This window comes from Xiphophorus couchianus, chromosome 22 (assembly GCF_001444195.1).
Source record: "Xiphophorus couchianus chromosome 22, X_couchianus-1.0, whole genome shotgun sequence".
NCBI classification, from domain to species: Eukaryota; Metazoa; Chordata; class Actinopteri; order Cyprinodontiformes; family Poeciliidae; genus Xiphophorus; species Xiphophorus couchianus.
This window is the reverse complement of record NC_040249.1, coordinates 5,494,428-5,520,650: the sequence shown is the minus strand read 5'-3', so window position 1 is coordinate 5,520,650 and position 26,223 is coordinate 5,494,428. Positions and strand designations below refer to the sequence as shown.

General features: G+C 39.4%; 1 protein-coding gene across 8 annotated transcripts in view; it reads left to right on the top strand.

Annotated features, from left to right (window-relative positions):
* Positions 1–26,223, top strand: part of cep170aa (centrosomal protein 170Aa) — a 44,592-nt gene that overhangs the window by 10,932 nt on the left and 7,437 nt on the right. For 4 of the 8 annotated variants that reach the window (XM_028007354.1, XM_028007351.1, XM_028007353.1 and 1 more), the window contains exons 2-16: positions 2,033–2,095; positions 2,693–2,832; positions 4,523–4,612; positions 5,592–5,670; positions 6,043–6,101; positions 6,183–6,393; positions 7,959–8,090; positions 11,599–11,778; positions 12,060–12,374; positions 17,203–17,559; positions 18,010–18,299; positions 20,268–20,354; positions 21,607–21,721; positions 21,807–23,360; positions 24,627–24,677. In XM_028007354.1, coding sequence (XP_027863155.1) covers positions 2,728–2,832; positions 4,523–4,612; positions 5,592–5,670; positions 6,043–6,101; positions 6,183–6,393; positions 7,959–8,090; positions 11,599–11,778; positions 12,060–12,374; positions 17,203–17,559; positions 18,010–18,299; positions 20,268–20,354; positions 21,607–21,721; positions 21,807–23,360; positions 24,627–24,677 — 3,625 coding nt within the window. In that variant the 5' untranslated portion in view covers positions 2,033–2,095; positions 2,693–2,727. The remainder of the gene's footprint in view (positions 1–2,032; positions 2,096–2,692; positions 2,833–4,522; positions 4,613–5,591; positions 5,671–6,042; positions 6,102–6,182; positions 6,394–7,958; positions 8,091–11,598; positions 11,779–12,059; positions 12,375–17,202; positions 17,560–18,009; positions 18,300–20,267; positions 20,355–21,606; positions 21,722–21,806; positions 23,361–24,626; positions 24,678–26,223) is intronic. The other 4 variants (XM_028007355.1, XM_028007356.1, XM_028007350.1 and 1 more) reach the window with 2 other exon arrangements.

The window sequence follows — 26,223 nt, the reverse complement described above, 5'->3', positions numbered from 1 at the left end:
TTTGCATTCTCCATGTGAGTGTGCTGCAGTTATTTAGTCAGCAGGCTCTCTGATGGTTTGCTTACATTTGGGAGGGAAACCACACATAGCTGTGGTGTAATGCCAGTGCTGTTGAGCCTGATGTATTGTTCCAGCAAAGCTTCTTCTATTTCTGATATAGAAGAATAGAATTGTTTTGTTCCAAAGCAGCTGCAGTGTTTCTGTTTGTTTGTGAACATTATTCATTTAATCTGTTAATAATACGCACTGTAACCATGATTTATTGGGCTTGTAATAGAGTGGTACTCCTTTCTTTCTACACCTTGACTCTTCATATTATGCTACAAGAAATTACATAAAAGGATGCACTGATTCACTTTTTTTTGCTTGTGATACCGATACAGATATCTGAGGTATATTATCGGCCGATATCGATCCGATACAGAAAAATATAGTGCTGAATTGACCGAAAATTTATCCTTTTTTAAAACACAGACATAAATGTACTGAGTTCCAAATATAATTCTGTGTTTGTACATCCCACTTAAATTGACCAATAGCTTCACAAACTTGGTCAAACACTAAAAACAACCCAACTTTGTTCAGTCAGTGCAATTGGGGGTATAACAGCCAATGCAAAATAAATAATAAAGAAACTAAAACTATCGGTTGATTACCTTGGTCTAACATGTAAAAATAAACAGTAGCTAACCTGCTTTAAAATGGTTCAGAAAGTGCAATTAGCAATTCTAAATATAATGTAAAATAAATCATAAAGTATGATGTCCCTTAGATCCCAAACCATAGAATTAAATTGAATAGATATACCCTTATGGATCAGGAACATTGTCACTGATACGCAGTAATTTTTTTTTTCAATATCTTGACTGATGCAGACATTAATAATTGATTCATGAATGAGAAGAACCTTGTCATTTCTTAATTTTCTTCGTACTTCCATCTGAGATGGTGTAGGATTTTTTTTCCCTTTATAGGTTATAGTCTTTAGAAAAAAATCAAAGTGTTATTAGTGTATGTCTAGATATTAACCCTAAGTATTGTCAGGATATTTAGATGTTGTTTTCCATTTTTGTCAGGTGGTATTAAATGCCCGATAGAGTTCCTGTTGAGTAAATTTGCAGGACAGCAGGTAACTGGGCTAAAAAGCTGATCCATTCTACATTTGAGACAGCTGTTGATTCAGTTGTAATTTTTCTTTTAACCTTGTCATGCAAGGAAGTGAAGTGTGTAGCTGATTAAAATTTTCCTCAGGGGATTACTGAACTAGTATACTAAGTACTTAAGAGGTCAAGAGATCAAGAGCTTAGCTCAATAATCTTTAATTCTTCCTCTGATGGGCTTTTTCTTGGCACTTTATACTCATAACAGAGTTCCTGTTATTTTAGCGTCACTAGAAAGGATGATAAAGAGCTCTGAAATGATCATTTTAAAATTCATTTTTGTCTAAACCGCTTAAAAGTTCAACATAAAGGCTAAATGCAGAAAGTTTCATAACACATTCTCCATTTTGCTCAGACAGTACTACTTCTACTGTCCTCTGACAGCATGGAAACTGCAGTTATGACAAGATGCCAGTACTGGTATATTTTACACCCAGTTGCTCAGTGAGACAGCAACAGTTACTCTAAGCCACACTTGAAGTTAGTTTGTAAACAGTTCATGTCACTTTGGCAGGAGTTAGTTCTGTTTAATTTAGTCGTTTCAGGCCTGGACAGTTAGAAAGTAACCAAGGCTGGCTCTGACCTCCTTTCCAGCCCGTCTGGAGAGGAGGGAAAATAAACTCGCTGATGGGTAGGCCTGCTAGCATTCCTACATCACTTCCTCCTCAAACATCTGGGAGTCATCAGAGCAGGCAGAGAAAAAGAAAGGATCTACCCAGACCTCCCACTTAACCTACTTCCAGCAACCAGCTGAGAAAATGAAGCCGGAGACAAAGACAACAAAAATAAAATAATAAAAAATCTAGTGTAATGCATGTTCCTTCCTATGGGAGTAGATGTCTGACGATTTTGTTTTTGCTTATCTTTTTCAGGATGGCCTAGCTTTGCTGCACGGCCAGTGGTCTCTCAGCTGTGGTCTATCACCTGGACCAGAGGTTTGTACTAAAATGCATGGAAATTTATCCATCATATAAATCTCTCAAAATGTTCACATTTTGTTGCAGTGTATCTTGAATCTTTAATTTTTTTCTTTCTAGAAGCAATGTTTTTTAACTTTATCTATCTGCAACATAGTCATAAAATTTGAACGTAATTTTTCTGATGTTTCTTACAGCCTACATCTTTACATAGGAAAATATTGGTGTAACATTTAAGTTTACTAAACGATTTTGACTTCTTCTTCTTCTAAGCAGTACATAATATGAATTTCGATTAAGCATGGCCTGTATCATCTGCTAAAAGTCTGTTATACGTACAGTTTGTGCGGTTGTACCAAACTCATTTTAATAAGATACCAGGGAAAATGTTCACAGTACTTTCTTCACACTGCTTGTCAGCTGGCTAAAATAAGGCTTCCACACTATCTTTTTTAACTGCTTTATAAATAATTGTTGCTTTTTGTTTTAAATCAGGAATTTGAGTATTATATACTATTTTGTTTAAACACTTTGTGTAAATACTGTGAAATGATGGCATTTTTCCTCAATGCCATCTTATTATTAACCCACGGATTCTGTTCGCCTTCGTCTCAGGAGGTGTGTACTAGAGGCAGCAGCAGGGCGCAGAGATGAGCGTGACCTCCTGGTTCCTGGTGAGCAACGGGGGAACTCGTCATCGACTCCCCCGGGAAATGATCTTCGTGGGCAGGGATGACTGCGAGCTTATGCTGCAGGTGAGGACGCTTCATAAAGATTTTGTTGGTCTCAAACAGAAAGGAGACGCTTCTTTTTTACCACTTGAGTTTATTAGTGACTTTACACAGTTCTTTCTGTATCCGAATGTTGGACTTTGTGTGTGCATGTGTGTGTGCGTGCGGGGGTGTGCAGGCATGTGTGTGTTATGTGTCGTTGCAGCTGCATACATCCACAGAGACCTTGTGTACACTCATGTGTACCTCTGGTCACTGCACTAATAATAGAAAGTGGGGCAGATACCTCTTGAGTTAGATCTTATCTGACTGAGTCATGTAGAGTGTTTACAACTACTGGGACAATATTATTTGAGCGCAGTTCTTACTGGTCCCACTGTCTATATAAAACGTCTGATCATTGAAACATTCAGGATGCTTTATTATTAAACATTTTTATACACTCTACATGTTTAAAGATAATCACTGATTTAGTTTTTATTTTGTTAAAGTTTTCACTACTGGCTTTATAGTTTCTAGGAGGATTTCAATTTGAAGACTTCCAGCAAATAAAGATCATGAATCTTTTTTATGTTTCATCTCGCTGAAAGTTTTCTCCCCCACTCCGTTATTTTTTGTGTTTTTGTTCTTGTGCTCCCGCCTTGGCGAGGATTTGGTATTAGATTTTTTGACAAAACATTTTCATAGCCTTTTGTGTGTGTTTTTTTTTAAGCAGCCTGCAGTTGATACCCATGTGACCGTTTCAGTAAGCCAAGGCTTTATCTCATGGCTAAACATAAAAAGGCTCCTGTGTCATGCATCAAATAAAACACAAACACACACTCACAGTCTAATGCAATATGTCAAATCAAATATAAAAATGTATTGCTTACTCAATGGATCACATGTATTTTTTTAATACGCCCAACAGTGTTTAAACCCGTTAAGTTGATTTATTCATGTAATAAAAAGTGAAGGACTTTAATAAATACAGAGAAAGTTTCTCTTCGAAGAGAAAAATTAAATACACCAAATACACAAAAAACTATTTCCTGTCATACCATCTGGAGCATGCAGAGGTCACAATGTCACGACACTAAACCGAGGTTGGGTGTTACCACCTATTTCTCCAGCTCAGAAAATCTGGCTTTTAAGGAACAAACAGAACACACAGTTAAACCAAATCACCCCACAAAACAAAGAGAGAAATGGGAACTGAAGATGAGAAACAGTTCCCAGAATTGGCTTTGACCTACCTTAAAATAAAATGCTGACAAAACTCAAAGCAGATTTGAAAGTAACTGATCTTTCATCGTCCAGTCATTGGATTCCTTTGTGTGTTTTTCATTTCAGTGACATTTGGTTCATGAAACATATTTAGACATTTCTACCTGAGGCTTATAAATACAGAAGGGGAGCCGCTGTGTTTGTTTTAAAAACAGTTTACCCTCTAAACAGCTGATAGGCGTGCTTCTGTTAGCTGCAGAAAATATTTCACCTCCTGTTTTATTCTCTTGCTATTTTCCTTCGACTTATTGTGAATATCTGTGATGTGAGTGTAAAAATGTCCCAGCGGCATCATATTTTTACTTAATGGTACAACAGCTAAGATACATTTTGAAATATCTAAATCAGATTTTTCTTTGAATGATTAGGATTAGCTAGATAGGGGTCTTCTTCTAGGGTCCCACCTGGATTAATATCTTTCCTCGTTTGTTTACTTTTTTGTTTAAAGTCTCGTAGCGTAGACAAGCAGCACGCAGTCATCAACTATGAGCCGGGGAGTGACGAACACAAAGTGAAAGACCTGGGAAGTCTGAACGGGGTGAGTAACGACATGGTGAAGTGCAAAGAATGGAAAATTTATGAAAACAATCAAAGAAGAAAACGCAAAAAAAGAGAACGAGCTCCGACCTTGTCTGGAAAGATCTGAAGTTTGATTTAAGTGGAAAATTTAAATTTATTTTATGTCACACTTTTACTTTATACACATCTTTAAGTTTATTGGGTAGCTTAATTTGACTTCTTAACGGTTTCTTTCTCCTCTGACAGTAAAGTTAAGTAAAAGTTGGTCACAGCTGCCCTGTTAAACCCATTCATTGGCATTAGTCATAAATTGTGATTAGAGCTCAGTCAGAGCCCACAAGATGAGACACATCTGCACCGTGTCCCTCACATCCTCTCAGCCTCTCAGACAGGAAGTCAGAGTCACTTCCTCCTGTGCTGTTAGCCATCCAGCTCCTTTGGTTTGATTCAGAGGAAGTTCTCCCTGCTGAGTCAGTGGGAGTGCTGAGGTTTGCCACACATGGGTTAACCAGTAAAACGTTTGGCCAATTGCTCTCTTTCTGAAACCATTTCACTGCGAAATTCTTAAGATGTAATTTTATTACACTAGAGAAAAGAAAGGAATGTTTTGGTACAAAAAAAAGTTGAAGTATGTGAGAGTTTTATTTCCTGGTCAGTGGTATTTGATCTGCCTGCACAGCATGACGAGGGTGAACGAGTTCTGGAGAAGGAGAGATTGGAGCGAAACCTTAAAACAAAAAGAGAAACATGGCTGATTGTGCAAAGATCTTGAGTCCTCATGACTATAGTTTTTGTTATTAACACAAGAATCATTGATAAATCACAATAAAATGTATGCTTTTAATTGCGTATTAATTTTCACATATTTCCCATCCTTCTTTTAATATTTAATAAAAGAACTTAACTGACCAAATCATTCTCAAAGAAACACATAGTTTTAAGATTTTTAGTTTAGTTCTTTTGTTTAGTTTCAGGTTTTTTGTCTGCTTTCTCTCCAGACCTTTGTAAACGATGTCCGCATTCAGGAGCAGATGTACATCACGCTGAAATTGGAGGACAAGCTGAGGTTTGGATATGATATCCTTTCATTATTTCACTTTCTACTCTGCGAAGCCTCACATATCCAGTGGACTCATTCTCATCCTCATTCTGATTATTTGTCGCAGAGCGAAGCTCATTCTTACAGTAATGCTACAGCTATTGGTTATGTCTGACCAACTGAATTTCTGGAGTAAAGCCATGATCGTCTAAGCTAACAAAAATGAGCTCTAGAAATATATCGCCATGATTAATATATCTGTACTACGTATTAGTTTTACTCTTTGACGAAATTACTGAAATAAATGAAGTTTGGAATATTGTGATTTACCGTGATCCACATTCAATTTTGCATTTGTATTTCATTGCTATGTTAGTGTTGTCAGTATTTCCTTAACCTTTTGGTTTCACATACCAACCTGTTCACGGTGGTGAGAGGAGAGCTCACTGTGCCTGAGGAAGCATTAAAGGTGAAAACACCTAACATGTCCCTTTCACATTTTTATGTTATGTTTATACATCACATTTATTAAAACATAATCTCCTTTCAGCATGAAAAGTTCACCAGTGGCCTTCAGCTCAGCAAGAAGCCATCCAACAGTGAAACCACGGCCAACACGACCAAGAGCCATTCTCCTTCTAAGGCCCCAACGAAAACGCCAAAGTCACCGAGCGGCGGCACTCCAAAGTCTGTGGAGAGCAGAGCAGCAGATGGGATCACTTCCTCCAGAGAACAGTCGACCAAGCCGCTGGACTCTCAAGGTAACTTGTGAATTATTTGTGTTTTCTCTAAATAGGGTAAGTGACAGAAATGGTGATGGAGAATGAGATTCAGTTGAATTGTAACTCAAAAACATTGGCTTCACTTTGACTTTAATGTGCTACAAAGATTGTTTTTAGTACTTTCGGGGTGCCCAAGCATTAAAAAGTCTTAAATAGTCTTTTTAAGGATGGAAAAAAAACAATTGAATACATTTTTATTATTATTTTGGCTTTATATAAATGTATCCCAGGTCTTTTTTTTCTCTCACGGGACTTTTCTGTCTGGCAAAAGTTTGAGCCATGCACAGAGATGTTTATCTCATTCTGTGCCTTGAAGCAGTTGAGGCTACTGGTAACTAGCTGCTAATATGCCCTTGCTTGCTAGCTAACTAGCTGTTCTACATCTATCCTGGGTCATTGCAAATTTTCCCGTTGCCTAGAAAACATTTATTTTCGCTCACTTCTGTTGCCAACCATTATGAGGCATTCTATACAAACAAACCTTTTAAGCTTGTCACGACTGGGATGTTTGCGATACTTGATTGTAATACAGCAGGATTCCCCCAACCATCCCTTATATTTACAGAGGATGGAGCTTATAGCCACTATAACATGCAGTTACATTGTTAAACCTTAATATTATGTTTACTTTACCATAGCTTTTATTTGACCAGAACAGATTAAGAAAAAAAAACTTGTTTACAACAGTGGCCCTCCAAAATTCAGAGCCCTGTAAAAAGAATAAGAGAAGTTTTAATTTGAGGGTCCATCACTGGTCGGGCATGGAGATAGCAGGGATTCGGGTTAATAACCAGTTGTTTAAACAAGGCCACATGGAGCTTAAATGTTTATTTGAACAGATTAATCAGCTAGAGGGAATTTAACAAGCAAAACCATCTGTCATCTCAGCTTTTCTCAAGGAAATATAAGAAGCACAATATTTCTACAAGCATTTGGGTCTAAACATGCAGTATTACACCCATCTGCTAGTGTTACTCTGTCTGCCACTGAAATGTGTAATATTACTGTTACTGGAAGCCAAACATATATTACTCCTCATGATATACATTCTTTAGCTTTCACACAAAATGATATGTGATTTGGCAACCTGCCTCTGTAATTATGTTTACGACTGTGACTGAAGTCACACCAGCTGAATATAACGGGGTCCTTTAAAGGACCAGAGGCTAAAGGAAGAAAATTAGAAGCAGTGAAGCAAACTGTGACGTTGTGCACTGACAGCATGTCAGAATCTTTACAGAAACTCTGTGATTTTCTTTGCATTCTTAAATCTGCTTTGAAAAGAGGTGTGTTTAGGATGTTTGATCCCTGTCAGCTTCCATCCTGAAAAAAAGTGTTATTAATGCAGTAACAATACATTTACACTACCTATGCATGACAGAGAAAGAGAGAGGAATAGTATTTGAAATACAACATACAAAAATGAGAAAATAAACTTACACAAAAACATTAGTTGGGCTCATTTTTATTTCACAATGGGTTAGAGAAACTGTTTAAAAAATCGACTGTGCAGTTTTGTTGAAATGTGTGTATGTTCGTCTCAGGGGACAGTACAGCTCTGCCTCGTGGGACTCCACTGTATGGTCAGCCCTCATGGTGGGGGGATGGAGATGCAGACGATGAAAACTCCTTCAAACAAGAAACCAAGTCCAAAAAACACGACGGCTCCATTTCAGGTGGGAGTTTTTAACATTTTCAGATGCTCTCATGTCCACAAGCAGGATTTTAAATATGTCTGCCAAGATGTCAAGATTCAAGTCATTTGGGAAGACTCCCAAACTCAACACTTTTAACATCACGTTAAATCAGGTGTTAAATCAATGACCTCATCGGCCAATAAAGTTTGTCGTTTCCTGTTAACATCACTCTAAAGGCTGAAAAGAAAACACTTAAGGTATTGCAACTAGTTCTCATGGAAACAGACCAGGATTTTTTTTTAATTACTTGTGAGACCTCTGTCCCTATATGGTTTTGAATATCATGGAAAGTATGAAATTTGGTTTTGTAAATTTGGTCTGAATAAGTAAGAAAAAAGAAATATGCAAAAAAAATTTTTGGAGATTTCCAAGTTTTTCCTTATTCTGATATGTGAAAGATACAAGATTTGAATTTCTAAGCAAATTGTTCCTTTTATTGATTTTTATATGCGTTTACATTCTTTATCTTAAAATTTTAACCTCCCTAGGTTGAGTGGAGCTGTTATTTGACAGTATGTTCACTGTTAGTGGGAATCAATCCCGCAGCCTGATTACTTAGTCAAGATTGTAACTGATGGCTGGGATATTATTACATTTTTTCTCAGTTATTTATTTATTTTTTACCAGATAATCTCTCAGATTATTTCGAAAGGGAAATAATCTGGTGAATAATCGGCCAGATGAATCACTGTGTCGGTGGATTTGCACCAACAGAATACTATTTTATAGATAACAGATACAACATGCACTGCAATGTGCTATATGTTTTTCTTCGGTCATAAAACAATTGCTTCACCAAAGTCAGGTCAGCTAGTTTTGCTTTTGCTGTTCAGGCAGCGATGAGCAACGAGGGTTTGCTTGTATTAATAATCATTTACATCCACGTGAATACAAAGCCTCTTTTCAGAGTCTGCATGGATGTCTGTTTACTTAACAATATGAGTGTGTGTGTGTGTGTATGTGTGTGTGTGAGAGAGAGAGGGGGTCCCCTTAACAGGATTAGTGGCCACACCAGCTCGGTGAATCAAAATCAGTCTGTGCCAGGCTGGGTTAGCGGACCAGTGTGGAATCATAACACAAACATGAGAGCAGACTGAAGCATCCTCCAATCTCTCTGCACATCTGCAGAGCTAGTCTGGCATCATCTTGGCTGCCGTGTAAAGGAAGACTTTGTTCTCCAGCTCCTAAGAGTCTGTTTGTCCTGATTTGTTGGTTTTTTCAAAGTTTTGTCTGTCCATAGGGAGATTAGTTTGCATTTGGACACAAAAATTATTTGAAACCTTGAAGCCTTTCCAAATATCCAGCGTTATGGGTCTGGCTACGTCAGCCTTGGGAGTGGGTGAGTGGAAATTATTTTCCCTTCTAGCAGCATTAAATGTTAGACGAATAACTGTGGTGTAGATGATGAAATGTTGGAGCGCCTCTGTGAAGCAGCGTGTGTCCGGAAAGCTCTGGTGTATTTGGCTTGAGCCTCTGCATTAAAAAGAGATTTTATCTGATATGGGTGTTTCAAAAATAACATGAACGTTCCACAGTCCCTGTGAAATGTAGTGAAGGGGAAGTGAGAGGTTAAGGACAGGAAATGATTCTGTTTCAGTGTGTGTTTTGTTGCTAGCATGTGTACGTCAGTTTTATTTTAGTGTTTTTCTCTTTCAGAGTTTAAAAAAAAAGGCTCTGTTGTCACCACTCCCTAACTCCCCCTCCGTGTGTATTGTCACTAAACCCGATTGGGTTACACCATCGCAACGACTCTATTTCTTTCTCCTAACTCAAACACACAAACCTATTCTTAACAGACTGCTCTTTACCCTGCAGAAATCCTTAGCTAACCCTCCGGTAAGCATTGATCTCAAAACCATATAGCTGCTGAAATACTTTCAGTTTGTAACAACCTCCTGTGGTGTGAAGACACAACTTTTTACTTTGCTGTCGCCTTCCTGCTTTCGGCTATTGGGAGGATTTTTAAGGTATTTAATTTAATCTGCTCTATCTGTTCAGTATTTTGTGAAATAGAAAAATGTAGTCACTGTTGGTTAATGTACTGTACTTTACCCCAACGTCATATTTATTAATCAAATGAATGTTCATGTAGTTTAGACGATCAGCTATTTTTACTTTTAGTATGTGGTTAAAGACAATACAGAAACACTGTGTAAAATTAATTTATATCAGGCAACACGATTATATCCAACTAATTTTATATCTGAGTGATCTGTTTGGACCAGCAAGCCTAGCTCTGTGTTGTAGCAGCCTCAGTAAAAAGCTGATCCACCTTCTTAGAAAACACTGTTTCCTTATAGAAGATTCCTAACTTCAGTTAAAAACACCTTACTGATACTGAAAATCTGTTTGAATATCTGACTTTTTCCCCCCACTGTAACAGTAATTTAAGCACTGTTAGTGCTTGCATATGAAAAAGATCAGATATTTGTGTTTCTGACCCACTGATCACTGGTTGGGGCCACTCAAATGGTATTGGTCCAATTCTGGTCACTAACCTATTTCTCGATGCAATTCTGTACTAAATTTTGTAACATGTTTTCAGGTTCACAAAAAAAGTACGGGAGCACAATTTATATCATGTCAATGTCAATGTTAATGTCAAATTTATTTATATAGCACTTTAAAACAGGCATAACACTGCACCAAAGTGCTGTACAAGAATGACAATAACACAAATGAATAAAAACAGAGTATCAAAACACTAGTTTAATTAAATGCTAAGGAATAAATAATTTTAATTGTTTAATAAATGGACATAAAAAGCAACCAGTGGCAGTTCTAAAAAGGTGCTCGAGTCCCTCTTGTTTTGGTGTCAGCCATGTTGTGGATCTTTCCAGTATTGCCTAACAGTTTATGCTGACTACCAGTAATTATGTCAGAGATATTTTCTTTATTTTTTAGCTAAGCTGATCTGAACTAACAAAAGTGGAAGACGCATTTCCTAATTTAATTCATAATTTAATTTAAGCATCTATAATTTACATGAATTGCACAGATAAATGATTTACAAATGATTCAATTTAGCACAAAGTTTCTGTCTTTTTGTCTGTATTTGTCAGCTGCCATATGTTCCTGCGTTTTCCTCCAAAAATGAAGCAGATGGCTCCTTTAATTCCTGAAAGTGTCTTTAATCATAATCAGTCCCATCAGAGGCTCTGTTGGTTAATAGAAACTGATGAGAATATAAATGCTCCACTTATTAAAGAGCCTCGCCATCACTTTATGCTTTGAGTGACAGCGAGCGAAAATGAGACAGATGTCCATCCTCCTCCATCCTTCTTTTCCACCCAGAAACAAGCCTCAATTTAATTGGTCCATATGCGGTTTGACTTGACCTTCTCCTTGTATTACCTTAATTTTATACTACTTTATGTAATAAAACATAGTAGCCATCTTTGACGCTACAGTATTTATATGTTATTTGGAAAAAAAATACAACAGTCACAATGCAGTAAGAATACATTTATTTGTTTTCTAACTACAGAAAGCAAGGAGGCGCGTCGGGGAGAGAAATCTAAGGAGGACGGCCTTCATTCGTCCCCTGCTCTCGATTCCAGTTACTTTGAGGTCCCCACAAAGGAAGGTCACATGGCAAATAATGGCATCCATGAAATTCCCACCAAGGACACAGAGGATGCTCCCAGTCAAAGCCACACCACTGCAGGTGAAAAGAGATCTAGAGGATTGGGTTTATTCATATTTATTCTCACTTAACTTAACAGTTCTAATGTTTTTGCTCCATAAAATCTGCAATATTAATAAAGATTAGTTTGTAACACATTTTATTTTATTGCAGTATTTCCCTGTAACCAAGATGGCATTAGGGAAAGTGTCTTTATGCCACAATTATTCTGCACATCGACAGTTTAAAAGTGCTCGAGTCAGCAGCCTTTACTTTTACTGTCGACGGGACACAAAGTTGAAAGTGCACTGTCTGCTCCACAGCTCAAGGGCACGCCTCCTTCACCATAGAGTTTGACAACACATCTCCAGGGAAAGTCACCATTAAAGACCACGTGTCAAAGTTCACGTCGGACCACCACAGATCCCGCACCAAGAAGAGCACGGCGGGAAGCGGCGGCTCTGGAAGCAAGGACCTCACCACGCTGCAGGCCGCCATGATGGCATCTGAGAGCAAAGTGGCGGATTGGCTGGCTCACAACGACCCCACGTTAGTGCACACCGAGTCCACCGAGGACGACAGCAAGAGCACCAAGAGCATTAAGAGTGACGTCCCGGTCCACCTAAAGAGGCTCAAAGGTACAGGTCCGACTCTTTTTACACGTCTCTGCATTCTGTTTGCACCAAGAAAATGACTCTAACATTGCTGCTTTGTTATCTAACAGGTTTCTATCAGTGATTAGCCAGAAAAGTTATACCATGACCTAAAATAAACATTAATTTTAAGTTTGTAAATTGTTTTATTTGTCTCTGCAAATCAATAAGAAACAACCTCATCCCAACATTTGAAATTTGCCTTTTTGCCATTTCTAAAATTTTTACCCAAAAGTGTTTATAGGGTCTTGCAGTGAGATTGTACAAAGTGTCTTTCTACATAGTTAGCGGTGTTTGGAGCATCATTGGTATTTATATTTTAGGTAAGATTGGAAAATTTTGTTCAAACTGTTTAGATGATTTAGTTTTGTAAACTGTGTGCAGGAGCCATTATTTGGATTAGTTCTACCTGGGACTTTGTTTAACCAAATGCTGCTAGTGTGACGTTTTGAGTCACAGTCCTTTTTCATTTGATGGTGCTGCTGGCCCAATTCTGTTGAGTGAAGAACAGTTCACAATAAACTGATTTGATTGTGCCCAGTTTTTAGAGGAAAACCTCTCTCTTTTTTACATGACGAAGTACAGACTAGCCATCTTATTAAAATCATAAACTCCCTTTCACTCCACTATAAAAAAATGTTAATCGTTTGGCTTTATACTAATTCCACATGTTTAATATTTTCTGAAGCCTTCCCATTGTGCAGTGGTTAAGTTTTCCCCAATTTCAAGCATTAGTTTTATTACCACTTTATTATGCAGGACTCTCTTTATCGTCTTTTAGCCAGATTTCAACTCATCTGTCAGATCTCCATTTTTAAATACCATTAAGCCTCCTTCAGATAATACTAAAACATGTTTCAAGAACATCCGCTTCAACAAGCTGATAATATAGCTAATTATCTGATGTTATTTAGGGCATTTTAAGGCTTTCTATTTGACTTTGTTTCATATTGCTTTCCTAAATTAAAGCTGCTCCACGCCGGTGTTGCTATTTCATTAAACCTAAATCAACAAAGTGTTGAAGCGACACATAAATAGATACGGACCCAAAGAAATGATGCATGGTTTGAGTAGAGGACGCAGGGGACTGGAAACTCTGGAAACTCTCCAGCTGAAGGTCCAATTGGAAGGTTTGCTTGTGGTGCAGAACATGTGATTTATTTCCTTCATCTCCCTGAATCACAGAATCTCCATAACATCCAGCCAACTTTGCTTTTTCTTCCATCATTGTTCCCAATGCTGTACAAGTTTGTGGTTATTATAGTATACTGCAGAACTATGTTTCTCTGGTAGTTTAGTTGTTTCATTGCTAGAGTGTCAGCTTCACGCAGATCCAGGTTTATCAATAACAGAACGATGTTAAATAAAAATAAGATTTCCATTTTGCCTATATGAATTTTAATTAAAATAGTACCATGGTTATTTTCGGATAGTCTGATATACATTATTATCATCTTATGGTCAAAACGAACTGATTTTATCTCCTTAGTCTCCTTTTGTCTCTCCCAGTTATCACCGATATTTATGTTGCTTTCTTTTTTTGCTCAGATGATAAAAGCGTTCCAAATAGCAAAGTCAGAGTTTTACCCATTATGACTGCATGTACAGTATATAGAATGTATTAAAAGTCATTATATTTCTTACAGTTTGTAGCTAATTTAAACCAGAGCCGCACTTACTGGTGTAAAACATGTAATTCTGAAGCTTTTAGCTTTGTGTTTCTACCCATAAAATTAAGAATTATGTTCAAGTTGTCCAAAGTTTAAGTCCTTCCATGGAGTGTTATTGAAGGTTGGGTTGTCTATGGCCTCCTTTTAGCCTATTAGATGCATTAGATTAGGGGCGGGGCCTGTGTGAGCTGATGGAAACGGAAATCTGCGAGGCGGTGGGGAACAATGGTGAAGCCAATTTATTAGATGGAGTTAGGATCACTAATGGGTGTGTCACTGGGCTGACAGATCGGCTCACCTGATGGATGCTGTTGTTTTTAGCTGATTAACTGAACGACTTTCTCACTCCTAGACACGGATGAGTTATGGGAAGCTGAGGATAAGATTCAAGTAGGGCAGAGAAGGGGTTGAAAAGAAAGACAGGAGTGAGGGAGAGATGAGGGAGATAACAGAGAGATTGATGAAGGAAGGTTTTCTCCAGGTGAGTGGAGGAGATGGGTGGAAAGGAAGCTGACAAAAGCAATGGAAGCAGGATTAGCTGCAAAGGTGAGTGTTCAGAAGGAGAGAAAGAAAGGAAGGGTAGTTGCCTGGGTTGCAGTGGAAGCAGAAAAGGAGGCGATGAGGTAGGAGAGAGAGAGGCAGAGAGAGAGAGATGCCTTTGGTTGAAAGTTGTTATAGTAACAGCGATGCGAACTGCAGGCGTTGTGAGCATCTGTCTGAGTGTGAAGCGGCTTCAGTAGGTCGTGTGAGGAACGCTTTTCACCGTCTTCCAAAGGTGTGAGAGTCATGTGGCGCTAGGCTCCGTGTGCATGTTTGAAACATGCTGAGCAGCGATCTGCAGAGAAGCAGTGCAGCATGCGTTAGTGCGGGCATGCGAGATCTGCTCAGGGTGTGTCGTAGCGGTGCCTGGTAGAATGAGCGGCAGAGTTTCACCAAGGGAACCGTAAGGAAGCGTCTGAGCTATAGCTTTTAATTTCTTACTTGATTGGTAAGTTTAAGTTTTTATCTTGGTGTTAAAAAGATCTTTATTTTATTGTGTTCATTATTGCAGCATATTTAAATTAATTAATGCTTTTTTTCATGAGGTTAAAAATGTGGTTTCTAATTAGCAGTGGGTTTTTATGGTTTTAATTTAGGAGTATTTGAGGTAAAAATAATATTTTGTCTTCATAGCCAAAGCAAAAGCTCATAATCCTGCTGCAGGTGGTGCTTTAAATGCTTGGGCCCACTACAATACATTGTATGTTTGGGGTTGCATGCTTGCTTGTCTGTCTGTGTTTGTAAAGGAAGTTCTTCCTTGTTTAACATGTTCTGTATGTGTGTGTGTGGGGGGGGGGGGGGTGCGTGTGTGTGGGCAGAGGCAGTGGCCAGCTCCACTGTGAGTCATGGTGGGGCGGCCGGGACGGTGCACTGGACTTTCACAGACTCCTCTGTTCTCCTCCGGTTCTGCTAAGGGCTTCTTTGTCCACAGCACTCTGAATGAAAGACCTTCCTCTCTGTGTATGCTGATCTGCCTACTGTAACACTTTGTGGTTTTCCTTTCTCATTTTTTCTGTACCTTCATCTTCTTTTTTTAATTATTAAGTTTCTACTAAATCATGATCGAAAAGTGATCGAATGAAATACACTGGAAGAGCAAAAAGCTCGATAGATGACAAATCTGATGAAGACGAATGTCTTTTAAACGACTAAAAGTGGACATTGTAGTATTATAATTATTAGTGCCGACTAGAACTTTTGCAGCATAAAATGAGGGGCACAAATTTTAACACAGCAGTTTGTTCGAAAAAATCCAATCCAAGGTTGGTGGCATCAACTAACTCACTCATTCTTTGGTTACCTAGCAACATCCTGCTGAGTGACTTGCACAGCAGCAGTTTTAGGTTTCAGCATTGTGTCTCATAACTGCTTAAAAATAAAAAATAACGGCGTGGAGTGAGGATAAAACAGGAAAGGTCATGTCACCAATTTGACAGTATTTCAGATATTAAAACAAAAAACTATTTATGATTATTGATATTGACTGGTATGAAACCGTTGTATTGTGATACATTTTTCAGCCATATCATTCAGCCATTCATCTGGTCAAATATATTAGCGATATGTAAACATATCACGAATATAAAAATATAAAATCCTAGATAATTTTTAATCCAATCAGCCTTTTGCATTTGAGATATTCCACCCTGACATGACGACTGCAGTTTGATAAACAGCATAGCTCTGCTAAAAAAATAAGTGTGACCAATGAACAGATTAGCAATTGCACTCAGTGTGGAGCTATGCATTCAATTACTCAATAAAAAAAACTGAAAAACCTCAGATATAAACTCTGTATGACTGAGTGGTTTCATTGTAAGATTTGATGGATATACCCTGAATACATTGAACATTAAACTGTGATAATCTAAGTAGCTACATGCTTAGCCTCCTTCTGGGCCTGTTTGTTGTGTTTTTTTCCCCACTTAATTCAGTTACTCTTTCCCATCCGCTCCCATTTCCTTCTAACACATCCCCCAACTGCCCAGCTACTCCTCTACTATCCCTCTTCCCCTTTCGCCTCCCCTCTTACTTCATCCACAACCCTCCACCCCCACTCCTCCATGAGTCCCTTCTCCCCTCCCCCGCTTTTAACTGACTGCCACTGAATTGGTCAGGGCCGGTAGGCGAGTTGTGTGGGTGGCATGTCTGGGTTAGTGTGGCACACCGTCTTGAACCGCACAACACAGAGAGGACTCGCTGAAACAACTGGGACAGAGCAACATGTGAGACTGCAGTGATGTGGTAGGTGAATCAGACATTGTGCTGTTAGGATCCATCTTGACGGTTCAGTGATTTGCCTCAGGCCACAGGGAGAGTTTATTGTTGTGGTTGGCTGTGACGGTTCCCAAACATGTGTTTCTTGTTGTTCAGGTGCAGGCTTTATTTTCTGTTTTTTCCATGATACCTGCAATGAAGTCGGGTTGTATTATATTTCAAAGAGTATGTTGTTTCTGTTGCTATAACACTGTGTTGTTGATATGCCACTGTTTAGGTTTGAAAATCGCCTCCTGTGTTTTAAACTTTGGGGAGTTCAGGTCTGATATTTGTTATTGTTCAAAGACGATCACGGAATTAATTGTCTGGCCTTTTTTGTGTCTCAGTAGGGAGCAAACATGAAGATGGCACCCAAAGTGACTCTGAGAACGGACTCGGCCTGCGTTTCGCCAACCGTAGACACGCCCTCGAGGAGCGCCTGAAGACAGCACACAACCACGTGGCTGGGGGATCCGCAGGGGCGGCCGCAACCGTCAGCGGGACCAGAGCCACCGGCAGCCGAACGGCTTTCATGATCGAATTCTACGACGAGGAAAACCCTCGCAAGCGTCGCTCTTACTCATTTTCCCAGACTGCTCCACTGCTGGGGGGCGGAGTAGGCGGAGAAGGACTGTGTCCACAGCCTCCATCGCACCCTAAGGTGTTCAGTATTTCAACGTCCGCTGCCTCAGCTGCAGATTCAGGTACAATTCTGGTGTCGTTATGTGCTTCTCACTGCACAAATACAATTAAGTGCTCTTACAATGCCCTGCAAAAGTTCTCATATTTCATACACTTTTTTATGTGAGAGACCAACACAAAATATGTTGTGTTCTTTGGTCTTCATAATGGTATTTGTTCACTAATATTCTCTAACAAACCTGTGAGGACTTCACAGAGCTATATGTTTACAATGAGGTGGACTCTATTAAGTAACTACTGCTGAAGGCAATTAGTTGGAGACACTCTATTTCAGGGGGTGTATGCAAATGCATGCCACACTTTTCAGATTTTTAGTCATAAAAAGGATGAAAAAGAGTGAATCGCTTTACTTCTTTTCATAATTTACACTACTTTGTGTTGTTCTGCCACAAAAAATAAGCTTACCTTAAAGATAGTTCTGCTTAACCAAGTTTTTCTTTTCTTACCTTCAGGTAAAGCTCCAGCTCCAATACCAGCCACAGTAACTGTGGGCGCTCCAACGGCTGCCCGTGTGCTGCTCAAGCAGAGATCAGAGGACCAAAGTATCGGTCGGAGCTCGGCTAGTACTGGGCTGGCGACTGGGAGCCCCACGACTCCCAGCGAGGACACTTCGGTCCTCGGCAAGGGAGCTGGAACTGCTGGGGGAGAGGTGGACGAGGACCACAGTGACAAGGGGACTTACACTATCGAACTGGAGAATAAAAATCCAGAAGAAGAAGAGGCCAGGCGCATGATAGACAAGGTGGGAACAGCCTGACGTGTTAGCAGCAGTGAACTTTTTCACAATATTTGTATAAATCACCCGTAATAATAGTGATTATACAGCATCTTTTGGGGATCCATTTAAACTATATTCTTTTGCATCAGAGGTTTCACAGTTTAAGAATTTGAGTTGAAATTACCAGGAACAGATTAAAGTGCTTCAAAGATGGCATTAACTGTTTAAAGATCCGTTCGCTGATGTTAAATACACTTTTTGAATTGCATCCTATAACTAAAGGGCTGAGCAGCTTTTACCACTCCAGAGATTTTCTGTTTGTCAACCTCTAAAAAACCATAACCTTTTGTTTAGAGGTGTTTTTAGTTTGGGGTCTTTGCAAAAACTGTGACAATAAAGGAGCTACTAAAATGAAAAAATGAAAAGGGCATCTTTAAACGTTACTCTGCAGCAACTATAAAAAGCAGAACTAAAACAAGTCCAAACAGGCTACAACAGCGTTAATAGTTGTTTTTTTTCTTGCTTGGTCTGCAGTCTTTTGCATAGTGAGTCCCTTGAGACAAACTGGAGTTGCCACTAAAACAGCATTGTCATCTCTCTGTGGCCTTGCTTGACCACCTCTCATCCTCTCTGGCACATCAACTCACCCAATGTGTCTGGAATAAGCAGGAGGGATTTGCTCAATGAGGCACTGTCCTGTTTTATTAAGCAACATTTAATTTCCTACTGTTGTCCCATTCTTAAATGCAACAAAGAGCATAAACAGTGTTGCAAGAAAAACAGTAAAAATCACAGAAGTCGATATCCGGTCTCACGTTTTTGTGACACTTTGACCTGCAAAGAGAGACTTTAAGGACTTCCAAATATAACACAAGTAAACATGAAAACAGCTTTCAGAATATTTATTTCTAGCCTTCCTTCTTTAAGTGTTCATTTATTTATTCCAAAAACAGAGAAGACATCAGAGCTTTACTAGTTAATAACTAGGGATGCACTGATATGAAAATCTGAGCCAATATTGATATCTGATACAAATATTGCCAATAATCGATATTGCACCCTCCTGACACCAACACTGTTTCTCTGCTTCAGTTAATTCCCCATAATCCTGTGCTGCACCACTATCACTGTCAATGACCAACAAATGGCAAAAAATGAAAATAAATATTGTTTGCCAATATCAGCACAGTTTTATTTTTCGGAATAATACCAATATGTAAAAAAAAAAAAAAGACTAATATTAGTTGATACCAATGTTAGTGTCAAGATATTGTGCATCCCTATTAATAATACAAGATGAATGTTTTTACCATTAAAATTTGAAGGTATTTTAAGCAGTTAGCGGTTAGCATAACTAGCTTTAATCACCTATCCTTATCCTCAATTGTAGTCTTCTTCATTTAAGAACAACATCTATATACCAAAGAGTTTTGTTTCTACTCCAACCTGTTGGAACTTAGAAATGATTTAATCACTAAATTTCTCTGTAAATCTCTAACAGACTATTTTCTGAATCATTTAACCCAAAGTAAATAATATCACATTTCCTTTTAAGCGTTTAATGCAAGAATTATCTTTGGACAAGCAGTCAAATAATTACTACACGATATTCTGAGTCAGTTCAAATCTACATGCGTTACATTCTAAACAGGAAGTGTTGTTATGCTAATTCCTGTAATTAGCTGACATACTAATTGGCACAGCGCTCACAGCTGTCCACTCTCCCTCTCATTTGTAAACTGCTGATGTTGTTTTTGTTTGTTTCATTTAAATATTTAGTGAACGGCATTTTGAACAAACAACTCATGATGTTTGTTGGATTCCCTGTATCAGAAAGAGGATGTAGTCAGAGTATTGACATTCTCTAAATGACTGTACTATGTGTAAATTACACATAAGTCATACGAAGTTATATAAAAGGTTTGCATAAATTATGATATTCTGCCAGATTGTGTTGATTCATATGGTTTCTTTTTTTAAAAATATTTGTAGGTGTTCGGGGTGCAGGAGAATACAAGCAGCTTGGTTTTGTCTGACCTAAAAGGAAAAGGAAAGGACTCAGGACACACTGGGAAAGAGGTACAGATCTGCTTTGGACTTCCTAAAAGAAATTAATTTTGGTATTTCTCTGGCCCCCTAGTTCTGTTGCAACAGAGCAAAATAAAGTGTAGTGGCGGAGTTTTTATTGTGCAAGTCCGTTACTCCTGTGAGATGACTACTTTACTCCACCAGGCTGTGAGATGGGAGGAGGGTTCATCCTCAGTGAGTGACCTAGATCACGCTGGGATGAGGAAAGACGTTCAGCCCTACAGGCCGTTTCATAAGACGGAGGGGGCAGCGCCTATCTGCACTGACATCCTAAATGTCTGTCTGATCGGTCTTTTATGGCACTTAGATTTCTTTCTTTTCAAGTGATACACGTCTTAATCGGTTCTGGAAACTTGATTTGACATTTTATTTGGATTTTTTTTGTTTTACTGTATAGCAAATAAAGTTCCAGTTATAGATTTATATCCATCCACCATGGACATCAATGTCGTAGCAGTCAGTTTTGCACAAGTTTGAATGTATTGCATATTTTCTTTGTTTCTGTTGTGCACATTTGATCTAATCCTCGCAGGTCCCAAATTATAATTTAAGGGACAAATAAGCATACACTGCTAACTAATGTTTGGTTAGCCAGTTGCAAAGAAACCAATACCGTTTTTGTAGCATCGTAATTCTGGTTTTGACCGCTTATGCATAGTTCATTTTAATTGGTTAATTTCATTTAAAAACTAACTTTCAATCTTACAATCATGTTCAATAAATTGGAATAACATAATCCTGTTAAAAACTAATTTTAACTTGTGTTTGGGATCATTATCCTGTCAACTGTGTTTAAATTTGAGCCATCTGCCGCACACTGAAAATGAAAATAATGTTCAAATGTCCACATGGAGAAACCAAACTTATCAACTTTGCTTAAATGCTTAGTCTTTTGGAACAAATCAGTCAATTTAAATGAGCTTTGCTGTTTATGATATAGGACTAAAACCTTTGCACTTAAATTTTGTTTTGAAAATGTGTTAAAGTTGTATACTAATCATTAGTCCATCCTAGGAAAAGAACTGTTTAATTAGGTTATGTAATGTATCATTAAAAGCCCATAATTATGCCAAATTATGGGTGTTTGTAACCTTCTACCCACCATTCTAATAGAAAAACCAAAATTACATAACTGGATTTTTTAAAGTACATGGCTTGTTTTAGACCTCCATCGTTTGAATGAAGAACTCTTTATTTCAGTTCAGTTTCTTTTTGTTTATCTCTGTTCGTTGTGTTGCCTTAGGCTCTTGGTGACTCAAGCTGGGTCTCTCATTGGGCCAGTTTAGCTGCTAATCAAGCAAGGACTGACCCAGAAGGTTCTGGAGCAGAAGCAGCAACATTCCTGCACAAAGAGAGAGGTAAACTCACCCAAATCAACAAACTGCTTAGATTTAATCAGTATTTCATCCTTTGATTAATTTGGTTTTTGTCCTTTTTGCTCAGGATCTGATGCCTTTGAGTCTGCTGCTCCTCCCCTTGGCAAAGGTGAACCCTCTTCCAGCCTGACCGACCGTAAACGCAGGACCCTCCCCCAGCTCCCAGTGGACGACCCCAGGGCTAAACCCACTCCCAAAGCACTGAGGTCTGAGATAGGGGAGAAACAGGACACTGAGCCCCAGGAAAAAGAGAACAAGGGAGACGGAGAGTCCCCAACCCCCATGGAGGACGGCGAAATGACCAACAAGAGGAAACAAAGCTCGGCCACCTCCTCTCCGTCTAAGGGTCCGGGTCGGGGCACTGAAAGAAGGAAGAGGTCAGAGGAGAGCAACGGAGGAGAAGCAGGAGAAGGAGGGGAGAAATCCGGGAAGGCCCTTGTTCGCCAGGGTAGCTTTACCATCGAGAAGCCCAGTTCAAGCGTCCCTCCAGAGCTTATCCCTCGTATCAACAGAGGCAACAATGAGCGGGAGCGCAGCGACTCCGTGGGCAGCATGGACACCGCTACTCTGCTTAAAGACACGGAGGCTGTCATGGCATTCCTAGAAGCTAAGCTCAGAGACGAGAACAAACTAGACCAGAAAAGTATTAAAACTCCTCCTAGTGCCACCATTGGCCTCCCAGCTCGGACTGACTCCATATCCCCAGAATCAGACTTGGACACAGCCAGCACGGCTAGCCATGCTGCAGCAGAGGCAGGGGGAAAGGCCGCTGCAGGCGGCATGCAAAAGCGGAAGTCTCTCAGCAGCATGCACCGGGAAAAGAGCAATATGAGCACAGTGTCCAAGACGACCTCCGGAAACGGCAGTGCTCGCGAACGCCTGGAGAGAAAGGCTAAAGGTAGAACAGCCGAAGTGACGGGTCGGACTCGCTCCGCTCAACCCGCCGCTTCCTCCAGAGCACGCCAGCCTTCCCTGGATCTCACCGACGATGACCAGACCTCCTCTTTCCCCATCTCTGACATTCTGTCTTCAGACCAGGAAACCTACTCTGGGCCTTTGGGGAACTCGGTTCATAGACGAGGCTCAGAAGACGTCCTCCATTCCAAACTCGACGGCAGATCTTCCAAGACGTCCATGAGCGGTGCCTCCAAAACCAGCCGAAATCTGCAGGCAGCAACGGCCTCCTCACTCAACAAGCAGGCCTCTCTGCCTCAACCACGACCCACTAGAGCCTCCCTTCTCCGCCGGGCCCGACTGGGGGACACGTCTGACACAGATCTAGCCGATGCAGACCGGGTTTCCGTGGCGTCCGAGGTGTCCACGACAAGCTCCACCTCTAAGCCGCCGTCCGGCCGGAAGGGACTGTCGCGGCTGGACATGCTGGCTCAGCCACGGAGGAATCGCGTGGGCTCCGTCTCGGCACGCAGCGACTCGGAGTGCACGGTGAGCCGGCCCTCCACAGCTTCACCACGCCTGTCCGCAGAGACCGCGCTGCGTCTCGGCTTGCGCTCGACAACACCCACAGAGAATCGGCTGTCGCCAAGGATGAGAGCCAACAGTGTGTCGAAACTCAACGAGCCCAAGGCCAAAACCACTACATCTGGATACTGCTCGCCCACAGGTGAGCAAAAAAAACCCCTCCAAAACTACAAAAAACAACTCAGTGTCTGACATCTGAGGATTTTCAGTAAAAGAAGAGAAAATTAAATCAGTTTATTGATTAAAAATATGCTGTATCATGGTTGATTTTGAGATGCTCGTGGATGATTTCTGGTCTCTGGTTTGTAAAACGTTGACTGGCAGATATCGATTGAAGCTGTTTCAGATTTCTGTTGAAGGATTGTAAAATGAGAAGATATAAGGACAGTATTATAAATATATTCTAGTATATTTCTTCCTCCTGTGGTTGTTTCCATAGAAATCTGAGGGAACGTGGTATAGCATGTATAAAAAAGCACATGTTGTGAATCTAGGTTTTATTAATGTTTAGGGCTGAAACAATAAATCGGAGTAAATGTGATGAATTGATTATTAAAATAGTCTTCAAGTAGTTTAGTAGTAGATACATTTTTAACTGCACTGAAATAAGGCCATTGGCTGAAAGAACAAAATACTCAGAGCAGTAATTAAGTCAAAACTGTACAAAAATAAATATTTTGCATTTATGATGAACACACCTTTATCTGTAAATATGTTCTACCAAGAACCCTTCAGTGGCATAGTTTTAGCTTCACTTAGTTCAGATTTTGTAAATATATATATTTTTTTTTATCTCCAACTAAGCACCTTTCATCGTCTTTGGAATCTAATTTGTGGTTTTCATCACTATCGTAGCAAAATCAGCTCTTTTGCATGTATTAGCTGGATAATGCTCAACTTAACTGAAATATCAAAAAGGCTGCTAACGTTTCCGACTCCATCATGTTTCATAGACAAAGATCGAAAGCTCAAAAGTATCAAAGTTTATACTTCATACTTCCTATTATCTTCTGAAAGTCTTGCTCTCTCATGTTCTGAATAAACCACAGATTCAAGGCAAAGTGTTAAAAATAGCTTCCATTTTAAAAGTCAGAAGCATAGATCTATGCTTCTGTTGACTTCATTTTTAACTCCTGAAAGTAGCTAACTGAGTCTTCTTCACTCAGTTAAGTTAGTCACTTAGTCGACAATGAGGCGTGTTGACAGTGCGCCCCGTTTCCTCAAATTGTGTGTTCACCACCACATTTTACTATAAAATAATTCACATTTTTGAGTTTCTGACCAGGCGATGACCGTTGAGGGCTACAAACCAACAGGTTCTGGTCACCAGCTGAGACTTCAGTGCATTTTCTGTGTAAATATTTCTCAGTAAACACCTGTGTTGTCATGATCTTGTGCATTGGTCCAGAAAGCTCTCAGCCTGAACCTCCAGATGGTGATGCAGAGGAAGAGCTGATGGGTACGGCACCAGAACCATGAAGTCTAATTGGACTGCTGTGTGTAGTGCATGTGTGTATTTTAACACCTCCAGACCTGGGTCAAAACAATGCTCAGATGCGAAGGATTCTTCAAGGATTTCAAACAGTTTTTATTTAATACATAAGTTTGAATATTGTTTGGAATAAAAGTGATAAAAAATTTTTAAATGCAATTTAAAGAATAGTCTTTATTGTTAGTTCATTGCTTTAATGCCTTTCAAAAATCTCTTTTATGATGACCCAGCTCTACCAAGCCTTTGATAGTTAACTTCATGTCCTCCTTAAATCCATTTAGTAATGCTGTGTTGATAAGCCAACTGCTTTGCTCACACTGTAACACTTTGCCCCATGTTATCCTGAAGGGACGGACTGATCAAGGTATAATCTCATTGTGTCAGAGCTGGACTAACAGAGCTGCTGTTTGAAAATTTCAAAACAACTTAACATGCAGCTTTATTGCTTCTTCGTTTTGTTGGACGCCTTGAAATGCTTCAAAATATTTTTTGCTGCTTTTTTTTTGTGTGATTTTTACCATTGCTAAATATGCTGTCAAACACCCAAAACACTTGATGTTGTTTTGGGTCAATTAATTTCCTTAAGAGTGGAGTTCAACCGTGTGATATAAATTGCCGGTCAGAAGTTTACATCCACTCCTGATAGTGTTGAATTTCACAAGAAGTTTTTGTTTTTAATGGTTTATTTTAACTATTATTTTCCCAGGCGGAAATGATTACACAAACAATTTTTAATACTTTTGAAAACAATGACTTGGTGCACATGTTTAATTTAATTATTATCCACACATGGTTAAAATGATACGGATAGGCTGTATTCTACACTTTCTCCACTAATATTTGGTTTAACACCCCTTATCAAGTTGCACTATATTACAGTTCCACAACAAAATGTTGTGGAACTGTGCAACATCAGCAAAGTTTTGCCTTAATTGTGGCTTCAACATTTAGCTATTTGTCACGTTGTGAGTTTGGAATACAGAAATCGACAGTGGTGAAAATTAGCAGAGACTTTAATAACCAAAGGGAAAAAAAAACCAACAAGAACTTGGAGGTAAAACATGTGAAGACAGATGATGGAAACTGGGGGCGTGAAACAGAAAATCCAGAGAGGAACAATGAAAAAAACAAGGAGCTTATCTACAGAGGCATGAGTTGGAAAATAACAGGAACCAGGGGAGCTAATCAGAGGGGATGTGGAACAGCTGTGGCAACATGAGAGCAGGGAGACTAATAAACAGAAAATACAAAGAAGAGCTTAATTAAGACACAATAGGATCTACAAATCGAGAGCAGAAAAAGATGATGTGAAGAGAACAAACCAAATCTCTCTGAAGAAAGAACCCAAGAAATGAGTAAGAACCGAAGGAATAAACTCTATAGAAAACACTAACATCCACAGCGACCAACAAATAGAAATGAACTGAATTCGGAAACCTGTTAACAACAGTGAATAAATGATCAAAACACAAATATCCGTAGATCATGTCACCAGTCTGCTTTTTAGAAATAA